This window comes from Eretmochelys imbricata, chromosome 13 (genome assembly GCF_965152235.1).
Source record: "Eretmochelys imbricata isolate rEreImb1 chromosome 13, rEreImb1.hap1, whole genome shotgun sequence".
NCBI classification, from domain to species: domain Eukaryota; kingdom Metazoa; phylum Chordata; order Testudines; family Cheloniidae; genus Eretmochelys; species Eretmochelys imbricata.
In genome coordinates this window covers 20,227,332-20,252,717 of record NC_135584.1, presented here as the reverse complement: position 1 = coordinate 20,252,717, position 25,386 = coordinate 20,227,332, and the positions used below count along the sequence as shown (strand labels likewise).

Genomic DNA, 25,386 nt, shown 5'->3' with positions numbered 1-25,386 from the left:
TGAGAAAGGAGAGGTTCCTCCATCAGTGCTTTCATACAGCTGCTCCGTATTGTTACTACTATCAGTAATGTACAGGAGTTACATTACAGGGGAAATTGGCTCCAAAACTCCATTCTCTGCTTTGAATTATCAAAAAGATTTTTTTAAACACAGATTTGATCAGTACATTTTAATCGTATGAGATCCAAGACCATTTCCTTTTTCAGTTGAGCAAGTATCAGCGCAAGTAACCTGTGTCATATCTGAAAACACACGCCAGACCACTTCATCTAAACAAAGAAAGTGACAAACTCAATAGTTTTGTTCTGTAGCACTGAACTTCAAACATTTTAAAATCTAAGCTCCTTCAGGGACCTAGAAAGTAGCTGACTAATCCTAAAAACCACAAAGATAAGTTCTCACTATTTTTTCAGTAACTGAATTAGAACCCAAGCTAAGGTCATCTTGTCTGGACCAACAGGAGAGCTCAGCCTCTCTTGCTTATCCACAAGATTTATTTTCTGGAAACAGCACTAAGAAAAGGTCCTTACACAATGATAGTTTTCTCTTGCAATTTCAGATGTGTTCCCCCTGCCAAGTGATTATGATTTGTCTGATTTCCTTAAATAGAATCCTCAAAGTCTTTTTACACATCACAATAAATTACAGTAGCTTCTGCTAGCAGTAAAATTAAACATGGAGTAAAGTTCATGTCATGCCTTCCACACAACACTGCTTGAGAAAAGTACTCAGCAAGCTTTTACTACCGAAGAAGTGTTATAATTAAGTGGTAATGAAACTGTTTGCATTCTGCAGAGATTTACACACAGCTTCCATTTTTATTATACCCTGCTGTGAAAATGCTACTGGAAGACATGCAACTTTGGAAAATTTGTTCAAAAGCTCAATGCCTAGCTAGTTAAAGGAAAAAAGGAGAGAACAGAACTTCACAAACAAGAACTACAAGAATTGAACCACTTCACCAGCTACAGTCCACTCCCAATGGACTGACAGATTCTGCAATTCTCTGACCCACTCTAATTGTGCTGAGCTTCTGATAGGCTTAGAATCAATTCTAGTTAGTAAAAGGCATAAGGCCCAAGGGATAACTTCAATGAATTATGGTAATTTGTCCAAAGACCTGATACATTTTAAAGCTACAGTACACTGCAATTTCCACAGCTTTTTTTTTTTCCCATAAAGACTGATAATTGAGTTAAACAAAGCAGCTTAATGTCTATTAGAGAAGGCCCTGAGTTGGATCTGCTTGTGGTTTTTCCAAGCTTACTCTTAAGTACCAGTAATAGATTAGAAACAATCATTGCAATTTATATCTTTGCTCCCAAGGCCCAGAGTGCTATAGAGGAAGGATTGTACCCATGGGGCCATTTTGGAGTAGAGAGGCAATTCTAGAGTACAGCCGGAAATGCCAGTCTGATTCCTCTATCCACTACAACATTCAGTCAATTTAAGGTACTAAAATCACTTCATCTGAGTGCAAAAGGGATGAGAGTTGCTTGAAAATCCTGTGAAAAAGCACTGAAAATGAACAGTTTATAGGGTATTTTAAAAGGAACAGCTTGAGCTTGCAGGAACGTGGGAGATGGTGCTTGTCGTTGAAACAGGGACCAAATCTTTGAGATTTCAACCAAAGATTCAGATGACCTTTCAGAGCAATATCACCATATGCGGTCCCCTGTCTAGTTAATGACTATTTTCTCATGCCAGATTTTCATAAATTTTATTTTTGATTCCTAGTAGTCGTCCGTCTAACTATTTATTATGGCGCTGCAGCTATACACAAAACACGAAGAAACTAGACTAGTCACTTGCAAACACTATTTGTTTCAATAGGACTGTTAGTTTTCAGGGACTTTAAGTATTTCCAACAGGTTTTTACCTCAATAGGTTCTATGTGGATCTACATCTTTTTTTCTACTCTAATGGCATTATAAATCTGAATTTTTTAAAACTGCTGTCCATGGAGTTCAGTATGAAATATGACAGGGCAAGCCTTCTAAGGAGCCCATTAGTTGTTTTACTCCACCACAGCTAATTGGAAATATTCAGCTGCATTAACTCCTCCATAAGTAATATCCTAAAAAAATCTGATGGAAAGCTGTTCAATCTTTCAAGACTCAGATCTAAAACCAAGACTCGGGAGGCCCTCATCCACCTCCTCTTCGCTGATGACAGCAGTGGCAACTCGCTAAGAGCCCATCTCCAAAACCTCATGGACAGTTTTTCCAAAGCCTGCCAAGACTTCAGGCTTTCCATAAGCCTAAAAAAGATGAACCTAATGTGCCAAGTAGTTGAAGCAGCCTCCATCAAGATCAACAACTATGAACTTGAAGTGGTGAACGAGTTTACATACCTGGGGTCCACTATCGCAGTCAACCTCTCACTTGAAACAACTCAACATCCGCACTGGAAAAGCCACCACAACAATGTCTAGACTGAGCCAGAGGGTATGGCAAAACAAACTGACAGAACACACAAAGATTGATGTGTATTTTGTATGTGCTATCAGCACACTTTTGTACGTGAACAAGACAGACCTCAGGGTGGATATAAAAATCAATGATGTAAAAAAAAAATTTTAAAATAGGATTTTTTATTTAAAATGAATTTTTGATAAAATTATTTTTGAGGAAAAAACCTCTCATCATGGAATAGGGATTATACATTCTAATTCTATAGTAGGAGACAATATATTCATGTAATGTTTAAAAGTTTTGTAAATGAGTTCCAGTATTTCATGGATTAGGGACCCAATCTTATGGGGTTCCAGGGACTTCTGTATAGATTATTTAGGTTAATCTTTTTATCTACCCAATGGGACTCAGTGTTCAGTCTAGAAGATACCGTCAGAGATGCTTAGTTTTGCAGTTCTCAAACTGGATTTGTGTCTCCAGAGATAACATCCTTGTTAAGAGCAAAAATGTTTTTAAATAAAAAATAAAATAAATAAAATAAATAAATAAAGGTGAGAAACAACAGACCTCAACCCTATTGTCCCTCTGCAAATTTGTGTACACAGAGTCAATCCCTTACCTCTTTCTAAAAGTGCAAAGTTTCAAAAAATTCAATGAATAGAAGATTGTTGGGGGCGGAATAGATCTGGACAAGAAGAAGAAGTCTTGAGATAAATGTGAGAAGGGAGGGACAGGCAGTAGAAACAAAAGTGAAACTGTTTGAGCAGCATATTCCAGCATTCTTGAGGCCTGAGTGTAGCCTTCATTGATTTGAGATCTATCAGACCATTCTCTCACTAGAAGGGAAAACCTATAAAGGCAACAGGCCATAAGAGAGACCCAGTTTGGGGATATTTTAATCAAGTTCCTCTACCTGTGGATAAGACAGGCATGCGTGCAAAATGCAAACAGTGCAAGAAAGAAATGCAAGGCCTGGTTGGCCGAATGAAACAACATCATGAGAAATGTTCCCTCTCAGGAGAAAGCTGAGTTGAAGATGATGAAAGGAACATGTCTGAACATGCAGGATCTTGGTAAACTTTTTTTATTTCATTCTTCTTTCTTAAGGACTGCCTGTCTTCCTTCTGGACTATTCGTGAATTCTCATGTTTGAGCAAAAAATATAGTTGTTACTCTATGGTACAACCATTTTAGATGCAGTTGTGATAAAAAAATAAACAGCTGAAATAGGCAGATCTTCCTTTTACAATTTCACCTTTAAAGTAGTACTAAGGGTCAGTGAATGCAATGAGTAATACTAAATGAGCAGCATGGTGGTGGTAATTACTGGTAAATAACTGCATTGACTTATTTTGTTTAGGAGAATCCATCCTCAACATACAGGATTCTGAAGACTATCCACCTTCAAGATCACTATCATTTTCTATAGTTTCAGAGTTATCTGCCAATGATAGTGTTTCAGTCACATCATGTATGTCACAGTATATCACCTGTAGCAAAAATCTCCATCATCCAGAAATAGCCATAAATAAATTTGTGATAAGAACCAGCAGATTACAAAAAGAGGTAATTGATGAAAAAATTGCCCAGTTTGTTTATGCAACAAACTCTCCTTTCCATATGATAGAGAACCCACGCTTCATTAACATGGTTCAGTCATTAAGACCAGGATACAGTCCACTCAACAGAGCAGATGTCGCAGGCAAATTGCTGGATGAAGTGTATGAAAAAGAAATTGATCAGCGTGCAAAAGGTCTAGAGGGTAAAATTGTTAACCTGAGTCTTGATGGTTGGAGCAATGTCCACAATGCTCCTGTTGTATGTGCTTGTGTGACAACAGAAGGAGGGAATGTCTTCCTTACAGAAACAATTGATACAATCAGGAAATGCCCACACAGCAGAATACTTACAAGAAGTAGCAGTAAAAGCTATAACAAAACTGAAAAAAAAATTCAAATGTCTAGTATGCAGCTTGGTCACAGACTATGCTGCAAATGTATCCAAGAGAGTCCCAACCTAATAACATATGGTTGCAGTACTCATTTGATGCAAGTCCTCACCAAAGATTTCAGTGTTCCAGAAATAAAGGCTAATGTTGTTGAAATTGCAAAATATTTCTGTAACAACCACTTTGCAGCAGCTGCTCTGAAAAAAGTGGGAGGACTCAAGCGAACTCTCCCACAAGAGGTGTGATGGAACTCAGGAGTGAACTGTTTTGAGCACTGTATCAAGAACTGGCATCATCTGATGACAGTTTGTGAACAAAATCATGAAAAAATAGATGGCGCTGTCACAGCCAAAAGTTCTCAACACTGGGCTTAAGAGAAACGTTGAACACATGCTGAGTACCCTGAAGCCTATTTCCGTAGCCTTGAACAAAATGCAGGGAAATCGCTGTTTTATTGCTGACGCTGTTGAAATTTGGAAGGCACTGAGTGAGATCTTAAAAAGAGAAATATGCAATGACAGTTAAAATTACAAGCATTAAAAAAACAAATGGGACAAGCACTATCACCAGCTCATTTTCTTGCAAATATTCTCAATACTCGGTACGAGGGTCAAACCTTAACTGATGAAGAGGAGGAGGAACTGGCTATGGACATGGACATCCAGCAATCCTCCCTCCATAATGCCAACTATAATAAACTTCAGAGCTAAGGGTGAACCATTCAAGAAATATGTTTGCTGATGTTTTAAAGAAAGTCACACCAGTGAATTGGAAGTCACTTAAGCACTTGGATTCAGAGACTATTGAAGTGATAATCTCACTTTTAACAGCAGTAGCTTCTTCTGTAGAAAGCCTATTCTCTTCCTTTGGACTAACTCATTCCAAATGGAGAAATCGTTTGGGACCTGAAAAAGCAGGAAAGCCTGTTTCTCTTTTCCAGATTATGAACAAACAGGAAAATGAAGGTGAAGACGTCTGAGTTAGCTACAGAAGCCAATATTTTAAGTTTCTCATGTTGACCTGGCTGACAGTCAATTTAATTTTTTTTTAAGATTTCATTTAACTATTTTAGTTAAAAACAATTTTAACAAAAACAAACCTGATTTAAATAAAAATTGAATGCTTAACTAAATTCAAAAATTCATATACTTGTTTTGTTAAAATATTACATGTTTGCTGTTGAAGAAAAAATCCAGAATACATAATGTTGTTTTAGTTAAATAAAACAATTTAAATGTGTCTGGTGATGTTCTCCTCCTGATACAGCATGGCAAGAAAATCCTCCAAATATTAATGATTAACTTGTTGAATTGGAGATATTTATGAAGTCATTGGGAGGTGAACTATCTACTTCAATTACCTTTGGTAAATGAAATAACCAAACAGTCATTCATTTTCTGATATAGCTGTAAAACTAATCTGAAAAAAAGTTTTCAAAATAAATCACTTTAAAAATGTATAGTGTGTACCTTCTAAAAATGAAACCTACATTTCTATCTCTGAGTTGCGAAGAATATGTATTAAGGTTATAACAACCAACAAGAATGCACTTGTGTAGAAATCCATGATTAAATTGAGTCTTCCTGACTAGTGATTTAAATCAAATCCACCCTGATGGACCTTATAGTCTTATCAGGAAAAGGGGTTCAAAAGCTCTCCTAGTCTTGCCTTCGTCAAATCTTTGGAATCTCTTGGCGGGACAGAGTCACCAACACTGAGGTGTTCAAGCGGTCCAGTATACCCATCATGCGAACACTCCTCAAAGACGCCTCTGCTGGCTTGGGCATGTGTGCCGAATGGATGATGGGCGCATCCCGAAGGACATTCTCTATGTTGAATTGGTATCTGAAAAAAGACCCAAGGGATGCCCAAAATTGTGTTTCAAGGATGTGTGCAAGACCTCAAAGAAATGGATGCGGACAACTGGGAAGATCACATTCAGGACCACAGCCTTTGGAAACAAGAACTTAAAGGTCTCCGGAGTTCTGAGAGGAAGCTGTCTAACTTAGCAGAGGAGAAAAGAGCTCGCAGAAGGCAGAGCCCAAAGGGTCAAATCATCACCTTTAAATGCGACAGATGCGGCAGAGATTGTCTCGAGTGGTTTTTTTCAGCCACAACCATTGCTGCCATAAAACCAACTGAGTAAATTCTTTACCTCTCAGGGGCACATCCCAGTGGTCTCTCAGGACTGAAGGATACCTACTACAGATAACAGCATAAAACCTTAGCAAAGGGGCTTTAGAGAGATAAACAGGGAAGACTACTGAGTAATTATACACCTAGTACACCATTAGAATGAGCACAAGTTAGACTTTTCTATGCATGTGTCAAAACTGAACAAAGAAATAAAAAACGTATCATGCAGAGTCAAACACAAAAGGAAGAAGAGAGGCATAGAAATGAGATTCAAGTATGTTTTGACCAGCCTAACACAGAAATTCAGATATTTGTCCAAACTAAACCATGTACTACTTATAGACTGTAGCCAAGAAATGTTTTATAAATATTTTTAGACTAAGCTCCTTAGGCAGTGACTGTCTCTTCCTTTGGTTTGTACACCACCAAGCACGGTTTTAGCACTTAAATCAAAATAAATTTAAAAAGCACTTGTGCCCAACTACCTTCTTCATAGAAAATTCACAAATAGGGCCAAGCGTCCCAAAACCAAAGATGTTTCCAGTCTTCACAACTCCCACCTAACTACTTATCCCTCATGACTCACAATGGCCCAAGAGAACAAGTGGACCTTGTATAATCTTAAGGTCAGTAAGTCTGGGCTCTGAGGAAACAAATTCTGCACTAACGGACCCCTCCCTAAAAATACCCTAGCCCAGCCTCTTATGGTTGATCTAAGGAATTTTCAACTTTGTAACAGCTGATCAGCTGAGGTGGTAATGTCACATAGGAAAGAGGTATCTCTAAGGTAACCAGGAGCCAATCCATTTATAGCTTTGTAGGTTTAGTCCTGTAAACATTATAGGACGGTGTTAGGTTCATAATACTTCCATTTAAGAGGGCTGATAGGCTACAGTACAGCCATAATCTAAAAAGACTTCATTGCAAACCATAATAGCAGCTTATATATTTTACATGCATTTTTTAATTCACCCAAAGGATACTTTTTAAATTAAGCTATATATCAAGCACAGACTGCTATATAGGATACAGCAACAAAAATGTAACTTTGGCAGCAAGAATAAGTTATAACAGTGAGTGCTCTGCAATCAAATCAATGTCAGTTTGTGCCAAAGTGAAACAGCATGAATGAATGATGACTCCTATTTTACAAGATGTTTTCCTCCCAATGGGGGCGGGGGTGGGGTGGGGAGAGAGCAAAAAATGATTATCTTCCATGGCAGATATTTAAAAAAATATTCAAGCCACTGAACTACTTGACTTTTTCCATTTCAAATATTGTCACAAGGTTTTCAATCCAAAATGTGATGTGTCCCTATTTTGTGTTAAAATGGAATTCAGAACTCAGTTTTTTTTTTTATAAAACCTACACACAAGAAGCTAGCTGTAAATCAGATCAGCAATTTGGAGCAACCATGAATTCGTTTATGTGGTTTGCAATGCAGGTTCAAGATCACCTTCCCAGTACAAATGACCTTGAAACTTTGGTCACATTTAGCAAACAAACAAGAGATTGATTATAAGCAATAATGGACGTAGAAATCTTTTGAACAGGCAGGAGCAGAAGATATCAACATAGGACTGAATTAGTGTAGACAGTAGATGCAAACTATTGCAGAATCAATCTGGTAACACTACAGAGTTTTCACATATTTTTAACTAACTGATGGATTTGTGATGGAGATTCAGAACTGTTCACATGTACAGCACTTTGTATTGGTCATTATTGCCCATATGAAAGCATCAGTTGGTAACCCCATGCTCTGGGTATCCCTAAGCCTCTGAGGGTATGTCTACAGTGCAGCTAAAATCCCACAGCTGACCCATGCTAGCTGATTCTGGCTCCTGGGGCTCAGTCTAAGGAGCTGTTTAATTGCAGTGTAGATGTTTGGGCTCAGGCTGGAGTCTGGGCTCTAGGACCCAGTGAGGTAGGAGGATCCCAGAGCTCAGGCTGCAGCCAGAGTCTGGTTATCTACACAGCAATTAAACAGCTCTTAGGCCGAGCCCCTAGCTGTAGATGTCTAATTGCAGTGTAGACATGTCCAGTCCCAGCTTCTGGCAGTCAGGGTAACAGGTAACGGATCACATGATATTTGCCCAGTTCTGTTCATTGCCTCTGAAGCATTTGGCATTGGCCACTGTCAAAAGACAGGATACTGGGCTAGATGGACCATTGGTTTGACCCAGTATGGCCATTTTTATGTTCTTACACCAAAGCTCATTTCTAATAGGAGAGCATTTGATTAAGAGATTACAAGATATTCAACTTTTAATAAAAGCATCACTGATTAAAATTACTGCTGGAAAGGATGTGACAAACATGCTAGAAAGGTAGCAGCAGCACTTGCTTAAAAGGATCGTATGCAACGAGCAGGGATTGCTGGATAAGGAGGGCTGGGCAGGTAAATGGAAATGGATAATTTTACAAGTCAAGACGTGACATTTAAAACCAACGAATAAAACAGTGCCTCAATAGAAAGATGTCTCATCTTATAATCAAACTTTCACAGTGAAGATTATATCTGGATCAGCGGTTATCAAACTGTGGGTCAGGACTCCAAAGGAGGTCGCAACTCCGTTTTAATGAGGTCGGCAGGGCAGGGATTAGATTTGCTGGGACCGAAGCCCTGGGTGGCAGGGCTCAGGTTACAGGACTCCTGCTAGAGGATGAATCTCTTGGGCTTTGGCCCCCGCCACCCAGGGCGGTAGGACTCAGACAGACTCAGGCTTCAGTCCCCTCTCCTGGGGTCGTATATAGTTTTTTGTTGTCAGAAGGGGGTCGCAGTACAATAAGTTTGAGAACCCCTGATCTAGATAGTATGCTTTACTGAAAGGTCTCCTTCAATTAGCAGGGACCCATCAGAGGGGTATAATTTCAATCTTGGGAATTCATAACAGTTCCTTTCAGCCTCTACAGTCTTAAGAAACAAGCTTTTTAAAATTTTTTTTAACTTAAAATCCTCTCCTTCTAAGTAGGGTGTAGCATGAGTGTTTTCCCACCAAAAGCAGCTTTTGCATTATGGATTCAATACAGTATAATCTATATGTCTATTTTTTCCAGCTATGAATAGGGACGAAGTACAGCATAACGTAGACAGAAATATCCATCACTGTTTCCAGACATGACTAGTTAAAATTATGAATACCTTGCCAAATAAATTCACTTTATGATCAAAGTATGATTATTTTAAAAGCTAGTGCCTAAGCAGTATTTTCTATTCCAGCCACTGCCAGTGGGAAAGGGGAGTATATGATAGATGGAGAAGAGAAAATTTTGGACAGAGAAATCCCTCAAGATTCACTGAAAGCATTTGGTCTAGTCATGAAACATTCAGTGCAGTTGAAGAAAGTAATGTTTTAATGGAAGCTTCCTTTTGCCCTACTCAAAAACTGAAGACATTCAAGTGAATTCTTGATACAAACAACCTTAATTCATTGCATAAGGCTCTGGGTCAGAAAAAGTACATTTAAAAAATCAGAGTGAATGTTATTTTAAAACACATGCTTTTCACAATGATTTAATTTAAGAATACTAAAAGTCATATAAAAGACCTGTAAATGTGCAAGATGGATTTTTTGTTCTAGTAGGGATTTTTTTCCCACTACCACCAAATTGGATTTTGATACTTCAGCCTACAATATCCATTCAAGCCACGTGATAGGGTAGAACCAACAAAATAAGACTTCTTTGGGATCTTATGTATTTTTCTAGACTAACAGATTTGGCCATAAGCTTTCATGGGTAAAAAAACCCCACTTCTTCAGATGCATGGTGCATCTGAAGAAGTGGGGTTTTTTACCCATGAAAGTTTATGGCCAAATAAATCCGTTAGTCTTTAAGGTGCCACCAGACTCCTCGTTGTTTTTGTGGATACAGACTAACACAGCTACCCCTCTGATACTATGCATTTTTCTGTCTCTGGAACTTTGACTTCTGTTTTCCAAGCAATTTCATAAATACAAGTGAATTAAACTCAGAGGGACATATCAGAGGCAGAAAAGTTAAGTGGTAAACAAGCTCAAAAACATCTCACACAAGGTCAGGGTGTGTCCCTAGATTGGTATAGCAAAAACTCCATTTAACAATGTAATTAAAAAACCTTGTCTGTACAACCAGCTCTACAAATGAATCCTTGGTGTGGTTTTTCACTATTTGAGATGGCTCTTCAGATCTCCTCCTAGGCCAGGTCTACACTACAGACCTAGATCGGTATAACTCCATTGCTCAGGAGTGTGAAAAATCCCCAAGTGATGTAGTTATACCAACCTAACCTCCCATATAAACAGCGCCATGTCAACAGGAAAGCTTTTCCTATCAACACAGCTACTCACTCTCAGGGAAGTGGATTAACTATGCCTATTTATTTATATATATATAAAATCATAGAATCAAAATTAATATGTCTAGACAAAGGGGAGGGGAATCCACAATGGCACTTCATCAACAATTCTGCAGGAGGAAGCTACTACTAATCTCTAAAATACTTTTCCTTCTCTTCCCTGCTAGTAAAATTACAACTGTTCTTTTATGTTTGTTTTGACTTAAAGATCCCAGAAATTAGCGAGATACTAAATACAACAGATCCAAGACTACACTGCCACAAAGGGATACTGACACAGCAAGAGGGGGGGAAATGCTTTGTTTTTAAAACATGTTGAGATGTTCTCAGTATAAGAGCTCAGAAAAAAAGTGTTACATTCCTATTCAAGTAAGAGAAAGGGCTCACTTTGGGTTACATTATATTGCAGAAGGGAATTGACCTGGACAATATCAATTAAAAGCTCCGGACCAGAACTAGCTTACAGACATGTACACAATTACAACAACTTCTATCATGTACACATAAATGGAGATGACTGCTTCTAAAACTAACAGAAGATAGTTAATATTGCCCTGTGGAAATAGTCTTGTCTAAATATGCACCCTTTAAAGTAATTTAATTGAGAAAACTGAGATGGCACCATTAATTGCTTTCAGGATACATCTGTTAATTACAGTTCTGATACCAACTGCATTCCCAATGCATTGCAGGGAGTTTTTAAGAGACACAACAGATGGGGGTACATTTGTTAAATTAGTTAAAGCAAATACATTTTACAAGTAATTTTTCCTTCAATTGTTTGACAGATTTCCCTTCATCACTTTGTGCATTATCTGAACAAATGAAAATCTGTGAGACAGTGAGGGATCGTCCTTCAGGATAGGTTGTAGATCCTTGATGCGCTAGAGAGGCCCTCAAGGAATTCTACCAAGATTTCAACGATTTCCACCCTACCATCAACCTCAGCGTGGACCAGTCCACACAAGAGGTCCACTTCCTCGACACTACAGTGCTAATAGGCAATGGTGACATAACCACCACCCTATACGGGAAACCTACTGACCGCTATACTTACCTACATGCCTCCCGCTTTCATCCAAACCACATCACACGATCCATTGTCTACAGCCAAGCTCTAAGATACAACTGTACCTGCGCTGATCCTTCAGACAGAGACAAACACCTACAGAATCTCTATCAAGTGTTCTTAAAACTGCAATACCCACTTGGTGAAGTGAGGAAACAGACTGACAGAGCCAGAAGGGTACCGAGAAGTCACCTACTACAAGACAGGCCCAACAAAGAAAGTAACAGAATGCCACTAGCCGTCACCTACAGCCCCCACTAAAACCTCTCCAGTGCATCATCAAGGATCTACAACCTATCCTGAAGGACAATCCCTCACTCTCACAGACCTTGGGAGACAGGCCAGTCCTCGCTTACAGACAGCCCCCCAACCTGAAGCAAATACTCACCAGCAACTGCCCACCACACAACAAAAACACCAACCCAGGAACCAAACCTTGCTACAAACCCAAGTGCCAACTCAGTCCACATATCTATCCAAGGGACACTATTACAGGACCTAACCACATCAGCCACACCATCAAGGGCTCATTCACCTGCACATTTACCAATGTGATATATGCCATCATGTGCCAGCAATGCCCCTCTGCCATGTACATTGGCCAACCTGGACAGTCTCTACGCAAAAGAATAAATGTATACAAATCTGACAACAGGAATCATAACATTCAAAAACTAGTAGGAGAACACTTCAATCTCTCTGGTCACTCAATTACAGACTTAAAAGTGGCATTTCTTCAACAAAAAAACTTCAAAACCAGACTCCAACGTGAAGCTGCAGAACTGGAATTAATTTACAAACTGGATACCATCAAATTAGGCCTGAATAGAGACTGGGAGTGGTTGGGTCATTACAAAACCTAAACTTAACTTCCCCAATACTAATTTCTCCCTACTGTTACTCACACCTTCTTGTCAACTGTCTGTAATGGGCACCTCTCTTACCACTTCACAAGTTATTTTTCCTCCCTTGGTATCCTGCTGTTAATTGATTTATCTCGTTAGACTGACCTCACACTTGGTAAAGCAACCCCCCATCCTTTCATGTATTTATACCTGCTCCTGTATTTCCACTCCATGCATCCGATGAAGTGGGTTCTAGCCCACAAAACCTTATGCCCAAATAAATTTGTTAGTCCATAAGGGGCCACAAGGACTCCTTGTTGTTTGAGCTAGGGATGTAAATATCAGTTTAAAAAGTTAACCAGTTAAACGATTAAAATTATTTCATTTAACAGGTTAACTGTTAACTGAGGTCGCTTGGGTCCAGCCGGCGTGGCCACGGCTAGGGTCTGGCTGGCGCAGCCAGGGTTGGGGCGCAGCTGGCTGCTTGACTTAGGGTTCGGCTACACTTGCGAGTTAGAGCGCATTAAAGCAGCCCCGGGCGCCCTAGCTCACTACCCATCCACGCTGGCAAGGCACGTAGAGCGCTCTGATTCCACGGCTAGAGCGCTCCTGGTACTCCACCTCGGTGAGAAGATTAACGCTTGCTGAGCCATGGCTGAAACGCCTGGGCGTCAGTGTGAATGAGACGTTGCGTTACTGCGCTCTGATCAGCCTCCGGAAACGTCCCATAATCCCCTGAAGTCAAGTGGCCACTCGTCCCATTGTTTTGAACTCGCTGTAGGAATGTGGATATCCCCTTTGAAAGCTCCATTTCTGACAGCCGGCATGCTTATTTGCTCCGAGACAAAGCAACCATTACTGTGGAATGCTGTGTGTGAGAGAGAGAGGCGGGGGTCGGGAGGGAGGTCTGCTGCTGTCTGAACTTACAAGACAGCATGCTGACATGCTCTCAGCCCCTGCAAAAACCCACTCTCTCTCCCCCCACATACACACAAAACACACTCCCTGTCACACTCCACCCCCACCCCCGCCATTTGAAAAGCATGTTGCAGCCACTTGCATCCTGGGATAGCTACCACAATGCACTGCCCTCTGTGGCCGTTGCAAGAGCTCCTAATGTGGCCACGCCAGTGTGCTTGTAGTTGTCAGTGTGGACAGATTGCAGCGCTTTCCCTACTGCGCTCTATGAAGGCTGGTTTAACTCAAAGCACTCTACATCTGCAAGTGTAGCTATGCCCTTAGTGTGGTGCGGCTGAGGTTAGGGTCCTGCTGCCCAGCTAGGCACAGCATGGCTGGGGTCTGGCCGGTCGATGAGGAGTAGCCAGGGCCTTGTTGGCGCAGCTGGGGCTAGGGCTGCTCCGGCCTGGTTGGAGCTGAGGCCACCAGGGTTAACAGTTAACTTTGGTTAACCGGTAAGCCTAATGCTTACCCGTTAACCTTTTACATCCCTAATGTAAGCAAATGCTGTGTACAGTAGCAGCTTCTCACAGTCCTTGCACAAACGTCTCCACAGAAGGCCAAAGGGGAATCATCAAAAGTCATCTCTGCTGCCTCGCACCATGCATTTATGCGCCAGTGATTTACAGCAGTTTTATAACGGACTTGGTTTATGAAAGGAATGAAACACACACATACACACAGTTTACAGGAAAACTTGGAGATCATCAAGGAAGACATTCATCATTAGGCTCAAGGGCTGGGTCATGGAAGATGACAGGCAGACACTGGCTTTCAGTAATTGCAGGGATGGGAAAGAGCTTATTCACCAATACCTAGGCATGAACCAAATCAGATTGGTCCCAAAGAAGGTGGGTTATTTGAAGGGAAGAGCCATGAATTTTGTTTCTGAACGGCTATCTCCTTGCCCAGCCACAGAGCTAAAACTTGCCAGTACAGGAATTCCTGATAGTTTAAGAGAATTTAGAGGATTTTAATGAGAGCTAACAGGCAATGAGTAAAGCTTTCCTGGGATCCCTTGAACAAAAAAGCATACCCATTTTCATCAACTGGATTTCTACCAGGTATTCACTAGCAGTTCTGGAAGCTAGAAGTAGCATAAATGGCTAAATACAGCTGGGCTATTAACATAACTCTTAAGAGAAGCACCCCTAACAGGCCTTCAAAAGCACAGATATTGTGCAGGTGGCTTCAAACAAACAAACCCAAAATGCTCATTTGAGACTAAGGCATCAGGGGTTGACCCTAGTGCTAATAAATACATTTGGAGAGATACAATCGAAGATTCTGCTTCAATCCTAACTTTTTGCAGTAGAAGTGACATAGCTACAGGTGCCCGTAGGGAAACATAAGATGATATCCAAATGCTCTTGCAATGGTGTCCAACACTAAGTATTGGTTAAATTTGACTCACTTCCAAGAAATAACCTAGAATTTGTAGCCAACCTTTTGATTAGTGAGACAAAAGTAGTAATATATTATCTTAAGCAAAAGCTCAGCATTGCTATATAGAGCCATTTAGAATTAGACAGAAAAAAAAATCACATTACAGCAAAAGGATGCAGATTAACTAAAAAAAGTGGGGGGAAGTTATTCTCATCTTATTCTCACCATTTTCCCCTGGAATCTGGCACAGCTTTCAGTATCATAATGATGCCAAGAAAGCATGGAGCAGGAATTTATTATTGTGTTAACATAAGACAAGTTTTCTGTGATTTAAAAAGTTAGATTTTTTTAAGTCAGCTGGTCCAGATAACTTGCATCCAAGAGTTTTAAAAGAGCTAGCTGAGGAGTTCTTGGACTGTTAATGTAGATTTTCAGTAAGTCTTGGAGCACTGGGGAAGTTCCAGAAGACTGGAAGAAAGCTAATGTTGTCCCAATTTTTAAAAAAAGGGACAACAGGATGACCTGGGTAATTATTGGCCTGTCAGCCTGACACGAATACTGGACAAGACAATGAAGCAGCTAATACAGGACTCAATTAATAAAGAACTAAAGGAGGATAATGTAATAAATGCGAATCAACAAATAGATCCTGTCAAACTAACCTGATTTTTTTTTTATATGATTACAAGTTTGCATGATAAAGGTAATAATGTTCATGTAATATACTTAGACTTCTGTAAGGCATTTGACTTGGTACCCTGTGACTTTTGATTAAAAATTAAAAAGATATCAAATTAATATGGTACACGTTAAAGAGATTAAAAACTGGCTAACTAAATCAGTCTCAAAAATGTAACTATGAACAGGGAATTGTTATCAAGTGGGTTTGTTTCCAGTGGGGTCCTGCAGGGATTGGTTCTTAGTCCTACACTATTTAACATTTTTATCAATGACCTGAAACAAAACTTAAAATCATCAGTGAAAGTTTGACACAAAAACTACAGGAGTGGTAAATAACGAAGAGGACAGGTCATTGATTCAGCTGGATCTGGATCACCTGATAAACTAGGAGCAAGCAAGCGATATGCATTTTAATATGGCTAGGAACAAAGCATACAGGAAATTCTTACAGAATGGGGTACTCCATCCTGGGAAGCAGAGACTCTGAAAAAGATTTGGTGGTCATGGAGGATTATCAGCTGAACATGAGCTCCCAGTGTGAGATACTGTGGCTAAAAGAGCTAATGCAACCCGAGGACGCACGAACAGGGGAATCTCGATTAAGAGTAGAGAGTTTACTTTAACTCATACTTGGCACGGGTGCAAGCACTGCTGGAATACTGTGTCCAGTTCTGTGCCAACAATTCAAAAAGGAAGTTGATAAACTGGAGAGGGTTCAGAGAAGAGACACGAGAATGATTAAAGGATCAGAAAGCATGCCTTATAGGAACTCGATCTATTTAGTTTAACAAAAAGAAGGTTATAGGGTGACTTGATTACAGTCTATAAATACCTACCCAAGGAACAAATATTCAGTGCCTTGCACATTATCAGCACTTAACAAGTAACAGGAAGTCTGGATGAAAATAATGGAACCCTAATCCAAGAGGACACTGCTGTGGTGTATAAATAACTTCACATTTGCCTGCTTCAGAGAAACAGTTCTAACCAGGAAAAGGTCAAATGTTTTTCCACAAGGGAAAGGGTAAAAATATCTTTTGTAATTAAATGTTGCTTGCTTGTAAACCAGGAGTCTCCAGTTTATAGAAGCTAGGAGGGAGAAACCATATCGGACTTAAGGGAAGAGAAATGTTAACCAGATTGTGCTAACAAACCAAACAGTATTTCAAATCACATTTCCTGAGGCTCAGAGAAACCAATATTTATCTCCAAGCTGACTGATCTGGTCTCTGCTTGGAAGCATAGAGGTTAAGATAAAAAGCATGCTCCTGTCCACCCCCTCTGACAAAGCAGAATTAGTCCAGTGCTGGGTTCAGTCTAGGTTGAATGTGCTTGATATTAACTAGTGAAAGTACTCTCACTTCAAGCAGTTTATGATATTGGGGCATTCAATTACTAAGCAGTTTAACAGATGAGTTTTGCCTAAAGCCCAACATTAGGTTACTCTATTCAATTTTTTTAACTAAACAGGAGAGGTATTCAGCTTTAGGTCTTTGATTGGATTACATAACATGTTACTGTTAGTAACCCTCATTTAAGGGCTGCAGGAAACCCTTGTGTATATTAAACATTAATGTTTGTTGTTTTCAAGTACTTATCCTACATAAAAGAAAAACTAACTGGAGAGTCAGCTCAATTATGGAATTAAAATGCAAGACTGTGGCATATTCATGCATGGAGAGAAAACTGAACTAAGGAAGTGTACGCTGCTTAGAAGTGAGATTTTTACAAATTAATGTATGAGGGGGACCCAAGCACTTTTAAATAATGTTTGATTTATTGCTTTCAAAATGCTTCCTTTTTGTGTTATCACCAAACTGGTAATCTATGTAAACAGCAATACTTCAGTAATAACAGAAGGCAGTAACCAAGGGCATATAACTGAGTCAAAACAGCTACTCATCACAGGTCTAAAAATATTTCTTCTCTGTTACAATGTTCTGAGCCTCTGTTTGCAAGAAGCCAGGAATGGGCAACAGCAGGTGATGATTACCTGTTCTGTTCATTCCCTCTGAAGCACCTGGCATTGGCCACTGTCAGAAGACAGGATACTGGGCTAGCTGGACCATTGGTCTGACCCAGTATGGTCATTCTTATGTCACAGAACTTTCCTCTTTACCTTGTGCCTTCTACACTACACACATCCCTCACTGTGTGCACACTCCCAGTGAACTAGATGTGCACTGATCCATAAGAGGACACCCCATTCTATGGTAATAAATTGGGGTCTTCACAGTTTTCAAGAAAGTCCCAGAATGTTTATATGAACAATTTTTAGATGGATTTTGGTATCAACCTATTAGAATTAAAACAGAAGAAATCAATTTTTCCTCCACAACTCTTTTCAAGAGGAATGTGTATCCTTTACTACGCTAAAGTGTCTAGCTTCACATTGTTGACCAATACGAACACCTATTCAATGACAGCGTGCACACATGAAGAAGGAAAAATATGCAGCACCCCTTAAAGTAAAAGAGGGAGAGAATTATATTATGTCAGAGGGTGGCTGACCCTTTTAAAAGGAGTTGGGCCTAACCCTACCTGTGACTAATGAGCCACCGCCCAGCTGAGGCTGTGAGGCCAGGATTCAGGTGACAGCTTGAAGATCACCTGGTCCTCATAAAAACCAACAGGTAATAAGTAACTCAGGTTAGCTGGAGAGCTGCAGGGGTAGGAAGGCTCCTGCAGTAGTCCCCAGGTCAGGGGAAGAGGCCAGTTTATATAAAACTCTCAGGCAGATGGCCTGCAGTGCATAATCTGCAAGGAACAGGCTAGGAAGGAAAAGGAAACAGAGAGGCTTGCCCTGATTCCCAGGCAGATGGCCTACAGAGTGTAATCCTGTAGAGAGTAGATAGGCTCCTGAAGATAACCCTGGGTCAAGTGGAAAAGGACATGTTTGATATATTTTCTGTTATTCTGAAGTCCTTGAAGAAAAGGGACTGGAATCCTGTGGCTGGAGTGCTCTTTGGTGCATAGGCTGGTAAATTAGCCTGCTGCTTATATACTATTTTTGTAAAATGTGTTTCTGAAGCGATTCTGAACATTAACAGTGGTGCGCAGGGGCAAAACAGGGCTTGCGTGTTACAAAGGCTACAGGAGAAATGTGCGGTGGGTCCTCTAGTGGAGTCTCCATGCCGGTCCTATTTAGGCTAAAGTGGAGAGACTGCACGATCTGTGCTACCCTGGCTCCAGCGGCCCTATGAATCAGTGCAAGAGGCACAGAAGAACTGCAGATACTATACCAGCCTTGGCTGCAAGGCCTCCTCTGAAGCACTGTGTCATGACCAGGAGGTAGATTTTGCTTCCTGCATGGCTTTATGATACTGGAGTAAATTTCAACATTAATTATTTCAATCTGATTCCTTCATATTACCCAAGATTCAAGGTAAGTTAAAACAGAGTACAATAAAACAAAAGCAGCTAACACAGAAAGAACTTGCACTGAAATATCACTGAAAGAGACAGCTGAAAAACACCACAGTAAGGTGGATTATCCATCTTGCAGTACTGCTAACTCCAGAAATCATTCAAAAATCTTAAGTCTGATCCCCCAAAAGGTGAGATTGGCTTAAGAGTCATCATGAGATTTTAAATAAAATAAATTTAAGGTCCTGTTTTGCATTCTGGTTTTGAGACATTGAGGTTTGCATTTTCCAGCTTTTCTCCATTACTATCTATGAAGGCTAGAAACAGGTTTTGTTTTAAAAAATATGAAGGCTGAGATTTGCAAATAACGTGACTCCTAGAGGTAAAGCTTTAAGATAACACATACCAATCATCATGAGATTTGGCAACACTGATTCACACATTACACATTAAGGATTAATATTTTCCAATAGCCATGTGGAATTTTGTTTATATTTTAGCCATTACGCATTTCAAACAAAAAAGAATAAAATTACAAAAAGTTTATGTTTGTATCTTAGATGTTCTTACATGAAAAATATACCCAGAGGCTGTAATGAGTTAGCATTTAAATTTTCCTTGACTTTCTATTACACTAGAACCTCAGAGTTACGGACACCTGAGGAATGGAGATTGTCCGTAACTTTGAAATGTCCTTAATTCTGAACAAGATGTTACGGACTTCAGCTGCTTGGAGGGGGTGGGATGCTGGGGGGGTGGGGGGGGGGGGTGGGTTGGGGCTGCTGCCGCAGGGTGGTGTGCAGGGTAATCAGAGCTCCAGGTGGGGGGTGGGTGAGAGCTTCTGCCCTTCGGGAGCACTAAAACTCAGGGATTTAGATCTTGGGGGAGTGCCAGGACTCAGGGCTTCAGCCCTGCAGCTCTGCTCCTGGTTTCAGCCGGGGGGGGGGGGGGGGGAGGGAGAGAGAGAGAAGAAGGGTGCACGATGGGGCTGAAACCGGCGCTCCCCTCATAGTTAAGCCCCAAGCCGCTATGCCCCCTGCAGGTCTGAAATCAGGAAAGGAGCCACAGGGCTGAAGCCCCAAGCCCCAGTACTTTCAAGGATCAGAAGCCCTGACCACCACTCCCTGCCTGGAGCCCTGACCCCCCTCACCCTGCAGCTGCAGCCCCAACCCCCGCCTAAACCCCTGAGCTAAAGGCCTGAGGCAATGAAGGGTGTGTGTGTGGGTGGATGTGGGTGTGGGTCTTTGTCTCCCTCCACTGCTGCAGGATTACTTCCTGTTCCACAGGGTGGCCGGTTGACCGGTATGTCTGTAACTCTGGTGTTTGTACCTTTGAGGTTCTACTGTACCTTCTCCAAATAAGAAACTTGTTACAGTAAGATTAACAGAAAACCTTTAAGATGGCCGTATTACATTTCAAAGTATATACTTACACATTCGTAGTCTCCATCCTGTGGTACTTTCCAGTCAGAGGAATTTTTTGTCTGGCCAGATGCATTCTTCCCAAAGCTATTGAGCTGATTCTCCTTTTCTTTTTGTTCAAAATATTCCAGGAATGATGGTTTGGCTGGCTGCATTGTTTCATCGCTCCCTGGAAATATTTAAAAAATGGTAAAACAATGGTCACTTCTGTAAAAATCAGAAACTAGAGCATTTTATATTTCACCAAACAGAATCTGTCTCAAGCAATTAGTTCACTAATAATATTTGGCAAAGCTGACAAAGTACTATCTATGTGGAAAGCACTAGACAAATAGCTAATCTTCACGCCATTACTGTGAGAGAAGTATTATCCCCATTTGCCTCTGTTTCTCCATCTGTAAGAGGTTAAGAGACCACAGAGCCAGTTGCATCAGAGCCAGGATTAGAAGTCCAGAGGTTCTGATTGTTAGACCTGTGCTGAGTCCATCAGAACAAACTGCTAAGTGACTGCTAAGATATGCACTACAAGCTGCATACAGACTTCAGCCAGCTGGATGCCAGCTTATTTATTACAAACTAGGTTGTATGCATTATAAAATGTGAAAAAAAGGATATAAAATTAAAGTTCAATAATGAATGAGATCAGAACCAAAATTTGTTTTACAAGTGAGAACATGCTACATTTTCCATTTGACTGGAACAGTACAGAAGGCCAGCTGCCACCACACTCCAAGAAAGCCCCTGTAAGTTCCTTTGTATAACGGTTACATACCCTATCCTTTCCTGAAGGCGTGGGAAGGGACTATTAATTTTTTAAGGTATGCATGGGGTCGGGGAGAAATAGATTTTAAAATCAACACTTATTCTAGCAGATTCTTTTGCTAGGATATTTCCCTTAGTCAAATACAGGTTCTCCTACTGGGTCACACAAGTTAGATTGGATTAGAAATAAGGATGGTAACATGCCCTGCCTTCCTTCAGCCACATTTACATTTGGATTGTGGTTTAATGTGATCTGTGCAGTGGTGCTGGAACTAGAGGTGCTGGAGGTGCAGCCGCACCCCTTGGCTTGAAGTTTTAACACCAAATACATGGTTTCCATCAGCAGCACCCCCACTATAAATATTGTTACAGCACCCCTGGAGCCGTGGACATTTAAGCATGAATTCACCCAACCGATCCCCTCTAGCACACTGTCACCCCTGCTCATCTTATGTCAAAAGTGGAAGTGTATGGCCATACATTCAGTTAGGACACTGACGCCGTTTGAAACGGACGAGATTTGAGGTATAGATGAGATGGGATCTAGGAGAAGCCCAGCCTTCCTCAGTTGAAGGATCATTAGGATGCCATATGGGGTTATTGGTCAGGGGAAAAGAGACAAAAAGTGAACAGACTGTAGCCTCAAAGCACCGGGGCGGGGGGGAGGGAGGAGGGGGATTTAGACAATATAAGAACTGTTAGAAGTAACAAAATATTGAAAGTTTCAGTGTGGCTTCTTGACAGTATAAAAGGATAGGACTGTCAAACTTAAGACTTACCTGCTAGTGCAACTGGTGCAGTTTCAGATGTTGTTTAATATGTATTCAAATTTATGTCCAGCTGACAAACAAGATTTAAAGCAGATAATACTTTGTACAGAGTCTCAGCATAAGAATAAAAATATGCTTGTACAGAAGATATACTATTGCAGCAAGCTACACCTTAGGATCATGAAAACTGAAACTGTATTTACAAAGATTATTCATAGCTAAACGCAAAATTGCTTTCATTTATGATAAATTGCTGCATATGGTTTTTGTGCACATTACATATGAGTTAGTTCTGGAAGAGCAAGTCAACTAACCTATTTTGAAGACCCTGTTTTCAAAAGGGAATGTTATTTCATTGTAATAAAAAACACAGTTTGCTACACAATGCAAGAAATCTATCATGTCTAAATACATTAAGCATTACAGAAGTCAAGTCTCACATGTCCATAAAAGCCAGGCAACTCATAAATTCAGCTTCCCACAACAGTTACCCCAGGTCAAGTGCTAGTATAAATGGCACCAAAATTAGCCAAACATAAGCCAGGTCTAGACTGGGTAGTTAAGATTACACCATTAAGTGCCACACAAGTGAATTAAGTATAATTGCCAAAACTAATAAAAAATGGGGCTTAAAATACATAAAATAGTCTCTTAAGTGATTTGCCAGATGTCCATAAGACAATCTTTGGCAAAGAGTTTCACATTTTGGAGATATGCAGACATAAGCCTGTCAAAGATCTAAATTTTCCAAGAGACTGTATGTTATTAACTGGTGCTTTATTTTTGGTATCTGGAAATCCATACATGTTTAGTCACAGAAGTAATTCTTTAAAGTAAAACTGACATATTATATTGTAGAACTTCATTTCCAGATTTTATTTGATTATTAATAGATATAATGGTTTGAATTCTTGTACCAACTTGATATTTTAAGGACATCTTGTGTGTTTACAGAAGTGTTAAATATAGAGTAAAGTGAACTTCCATAAAGCAATAAGATATTTTAGCATGATCCTTGGCTTCAGATACTGAAAGAGACAAAGGGGTGGCTGTACAAATAATATGAAAATATCATTACAACTCTTTAAGCTGCAAATATCTTGTAGTCTTTCCTGAGCCAGCAAACAGCTGAAAGATGAAAATAAATGCTTACACATCTGCATCATAACAGACGTTAAGACAAATTATTTTATTCTACCACTGGCAATAGTTTCCTTTTTTAAAAAGCCTCATTGTACAGAATCAGATCAACAAAGCCACCTTCAGACAGACTGCATCAAAGGTCAGAGTCTGGAAACGTGTTTGCAAAGTAGAGAAATATTGTGCTATTGGGGATAATTACTGAAGTAGTATAGAACTCTAATTACCCACTGTGGTGACAAAACATTTATTTAGAGAGTGAAGATACTCTATGCATACTCATTCTATGCAACTGCAAGACACTGTTAGAAGCAAGATGCACATTATAAATGTTAAAGTCAATGAATACAAAGCAACGTTTTATGTGGTGGAATTTTGTAGAATAGGCATGAACTCATGTTGGACAGTACAATCGAAATGAGGTTTAAGGGGCCTAATGTGAGTAGCTCCAATTGAGGACAAGTTGAAGGAGGCTGGGCTACACTGGTACGGGCATATCCAGCGGAGACCCAAGAGTTATATCAGTGGGATGGCTCTTGACGAAAGATGGCTAATGGGGAGACCAAAGACTCTGTACACAGACCGGATATCAGTGGACTCCAGAGAGACCAATCTGCATGACAGCAGAGAAGAAGGATACAAGAGTCGCCAACCCCGAATAAGCAAAGTGTCAAGAACGAGGAGGCAGCAGCATGAACTCATCTGTGTAAACACACACACACACACTCACTCTATAATGGTCTGGAGTTCTTTTTTAAAAATCTATATTAGAATGAACAGTCAAATTAGTGGTTTGAAAAAGTCATTTTTAAATACTCCTTCACAGAGTACTACTTGATTTTCATGAGTTTATATTCTTACAGAAAGATCATTTTGCTTAGATGTAGTTGCTGTACTGCAGGAATTAATTCAGAAAGTAACCTTTAATCAAATTTTAAAAAAATCTCCCCCTCTTCCCAGAACAGTAAAATTTTATTCTGCACCAACTAACTGTTGCTCACAGTAACATCCAGGGGTAGGTACAGTCAATCACATCACTAGTTACTTCAGTCATGGAAGGGTCCTTTGGTAACTTCAGTGAAACCAAATTACACATTTCTGATGTTTAGTCAACTAAATTTCTGTTTCCACACAGAAGAACAACATAAGGATACAAATAAAAGGCAAATGACGACAAGCAGCTTCTGGGTTAGATTTTGATAACTCTACAATAGTTAAAAGAAAGCATGTACTGTACTTCTCATCCACCGCTAACCATGAAGTCAGCTTTGTCCTTTGAGAGATACAATAACCTTCAGTCTTTAATAGCTACCAATTAAGTACATTTGTACGGGACATATTTTTAACCTTAAATATTGATTTACTGGAATAATTTATTAAACTGATTAAGATGCAGGTTTACTAATTGACGAGGAAATGATGAATGGAAAAAGACTGTAAAATGACAAATCTAGCACAGCTCTGGGGATTTTTATAAATTTTAATTGCTACTATAATTTCAGAGTCAGGTTGCTTATTTAGAGAGATTGACAGAAACGCTCCTTGAGAAGGAAAGACAATACACCAAGTCAATGTCATTCTGGCATGGTAGATTTATTTTTGTAATCCTGACTTATATCGATGCCAGCTTTGCAGAAAGGTCATCTGCTATTAATTCAATACAAAGTTCACCTGTTTAATTCTGTTTAAGGTTTTCATAGAAACCAAAGAAGAAACTAAAAACTAAGTCTGGTTCTGTAAAGAAGGGTATCAGATATTGGCCACTGCTGGAGGAAGACACCAGACTAGATGGGACATTTCCTAGTATTACAGGGTGATATCAAAATATTAATGTTTAACAGAAGTGAAAGTGCACAGAGAGAGATAGAGAATCGCTACTGGTTATACTGTGGGCATTATGCATGTCAGACTGGAATAACTTCTTTATGTAAGCACATACTTAGGACCTTAAAAAAAAAAAGCCTCTTATGGAGATGAATCAATATAGCTCCTCTGGAGCTGTTAATGTTTCATCATTTAAATATGTAGTCATCATTTTAGGAGCCATATTAATTACAAAATGGAACACAACAGCTCTGTTGGAGCCTTTCCAGTCTATTACATGTTTAGGATATTTATTTAGCACCTTCAGTGCTCATAGCACGTTATTGT

At 39.9% G+C, this 25,386-nt stretch overlaps 1 protein-coding gene across 1 annotated transcript in view; it reads right to left on the bottom strand.

Annotated features, from left to right (window-relative positions):
* Nucleotides 1-25,386, bottom strand: part of STK4 (serine/threonine kinase 4) — a 74,200-nt gene that overhangs the window by 20,692 nt on the left and 28,122 nt on the right. Inside the window, exon 10 of the mRNA XM_077831844.1 lies at nt 20,575-20,732. Within this exon, the coding sequence (XP_077687970.1) occupies nt 20,575-20,732 (158 nt within the window). The remainder of the gene's footprint in view (nt 1-20,574; nt 20,733-25,386) is intronic.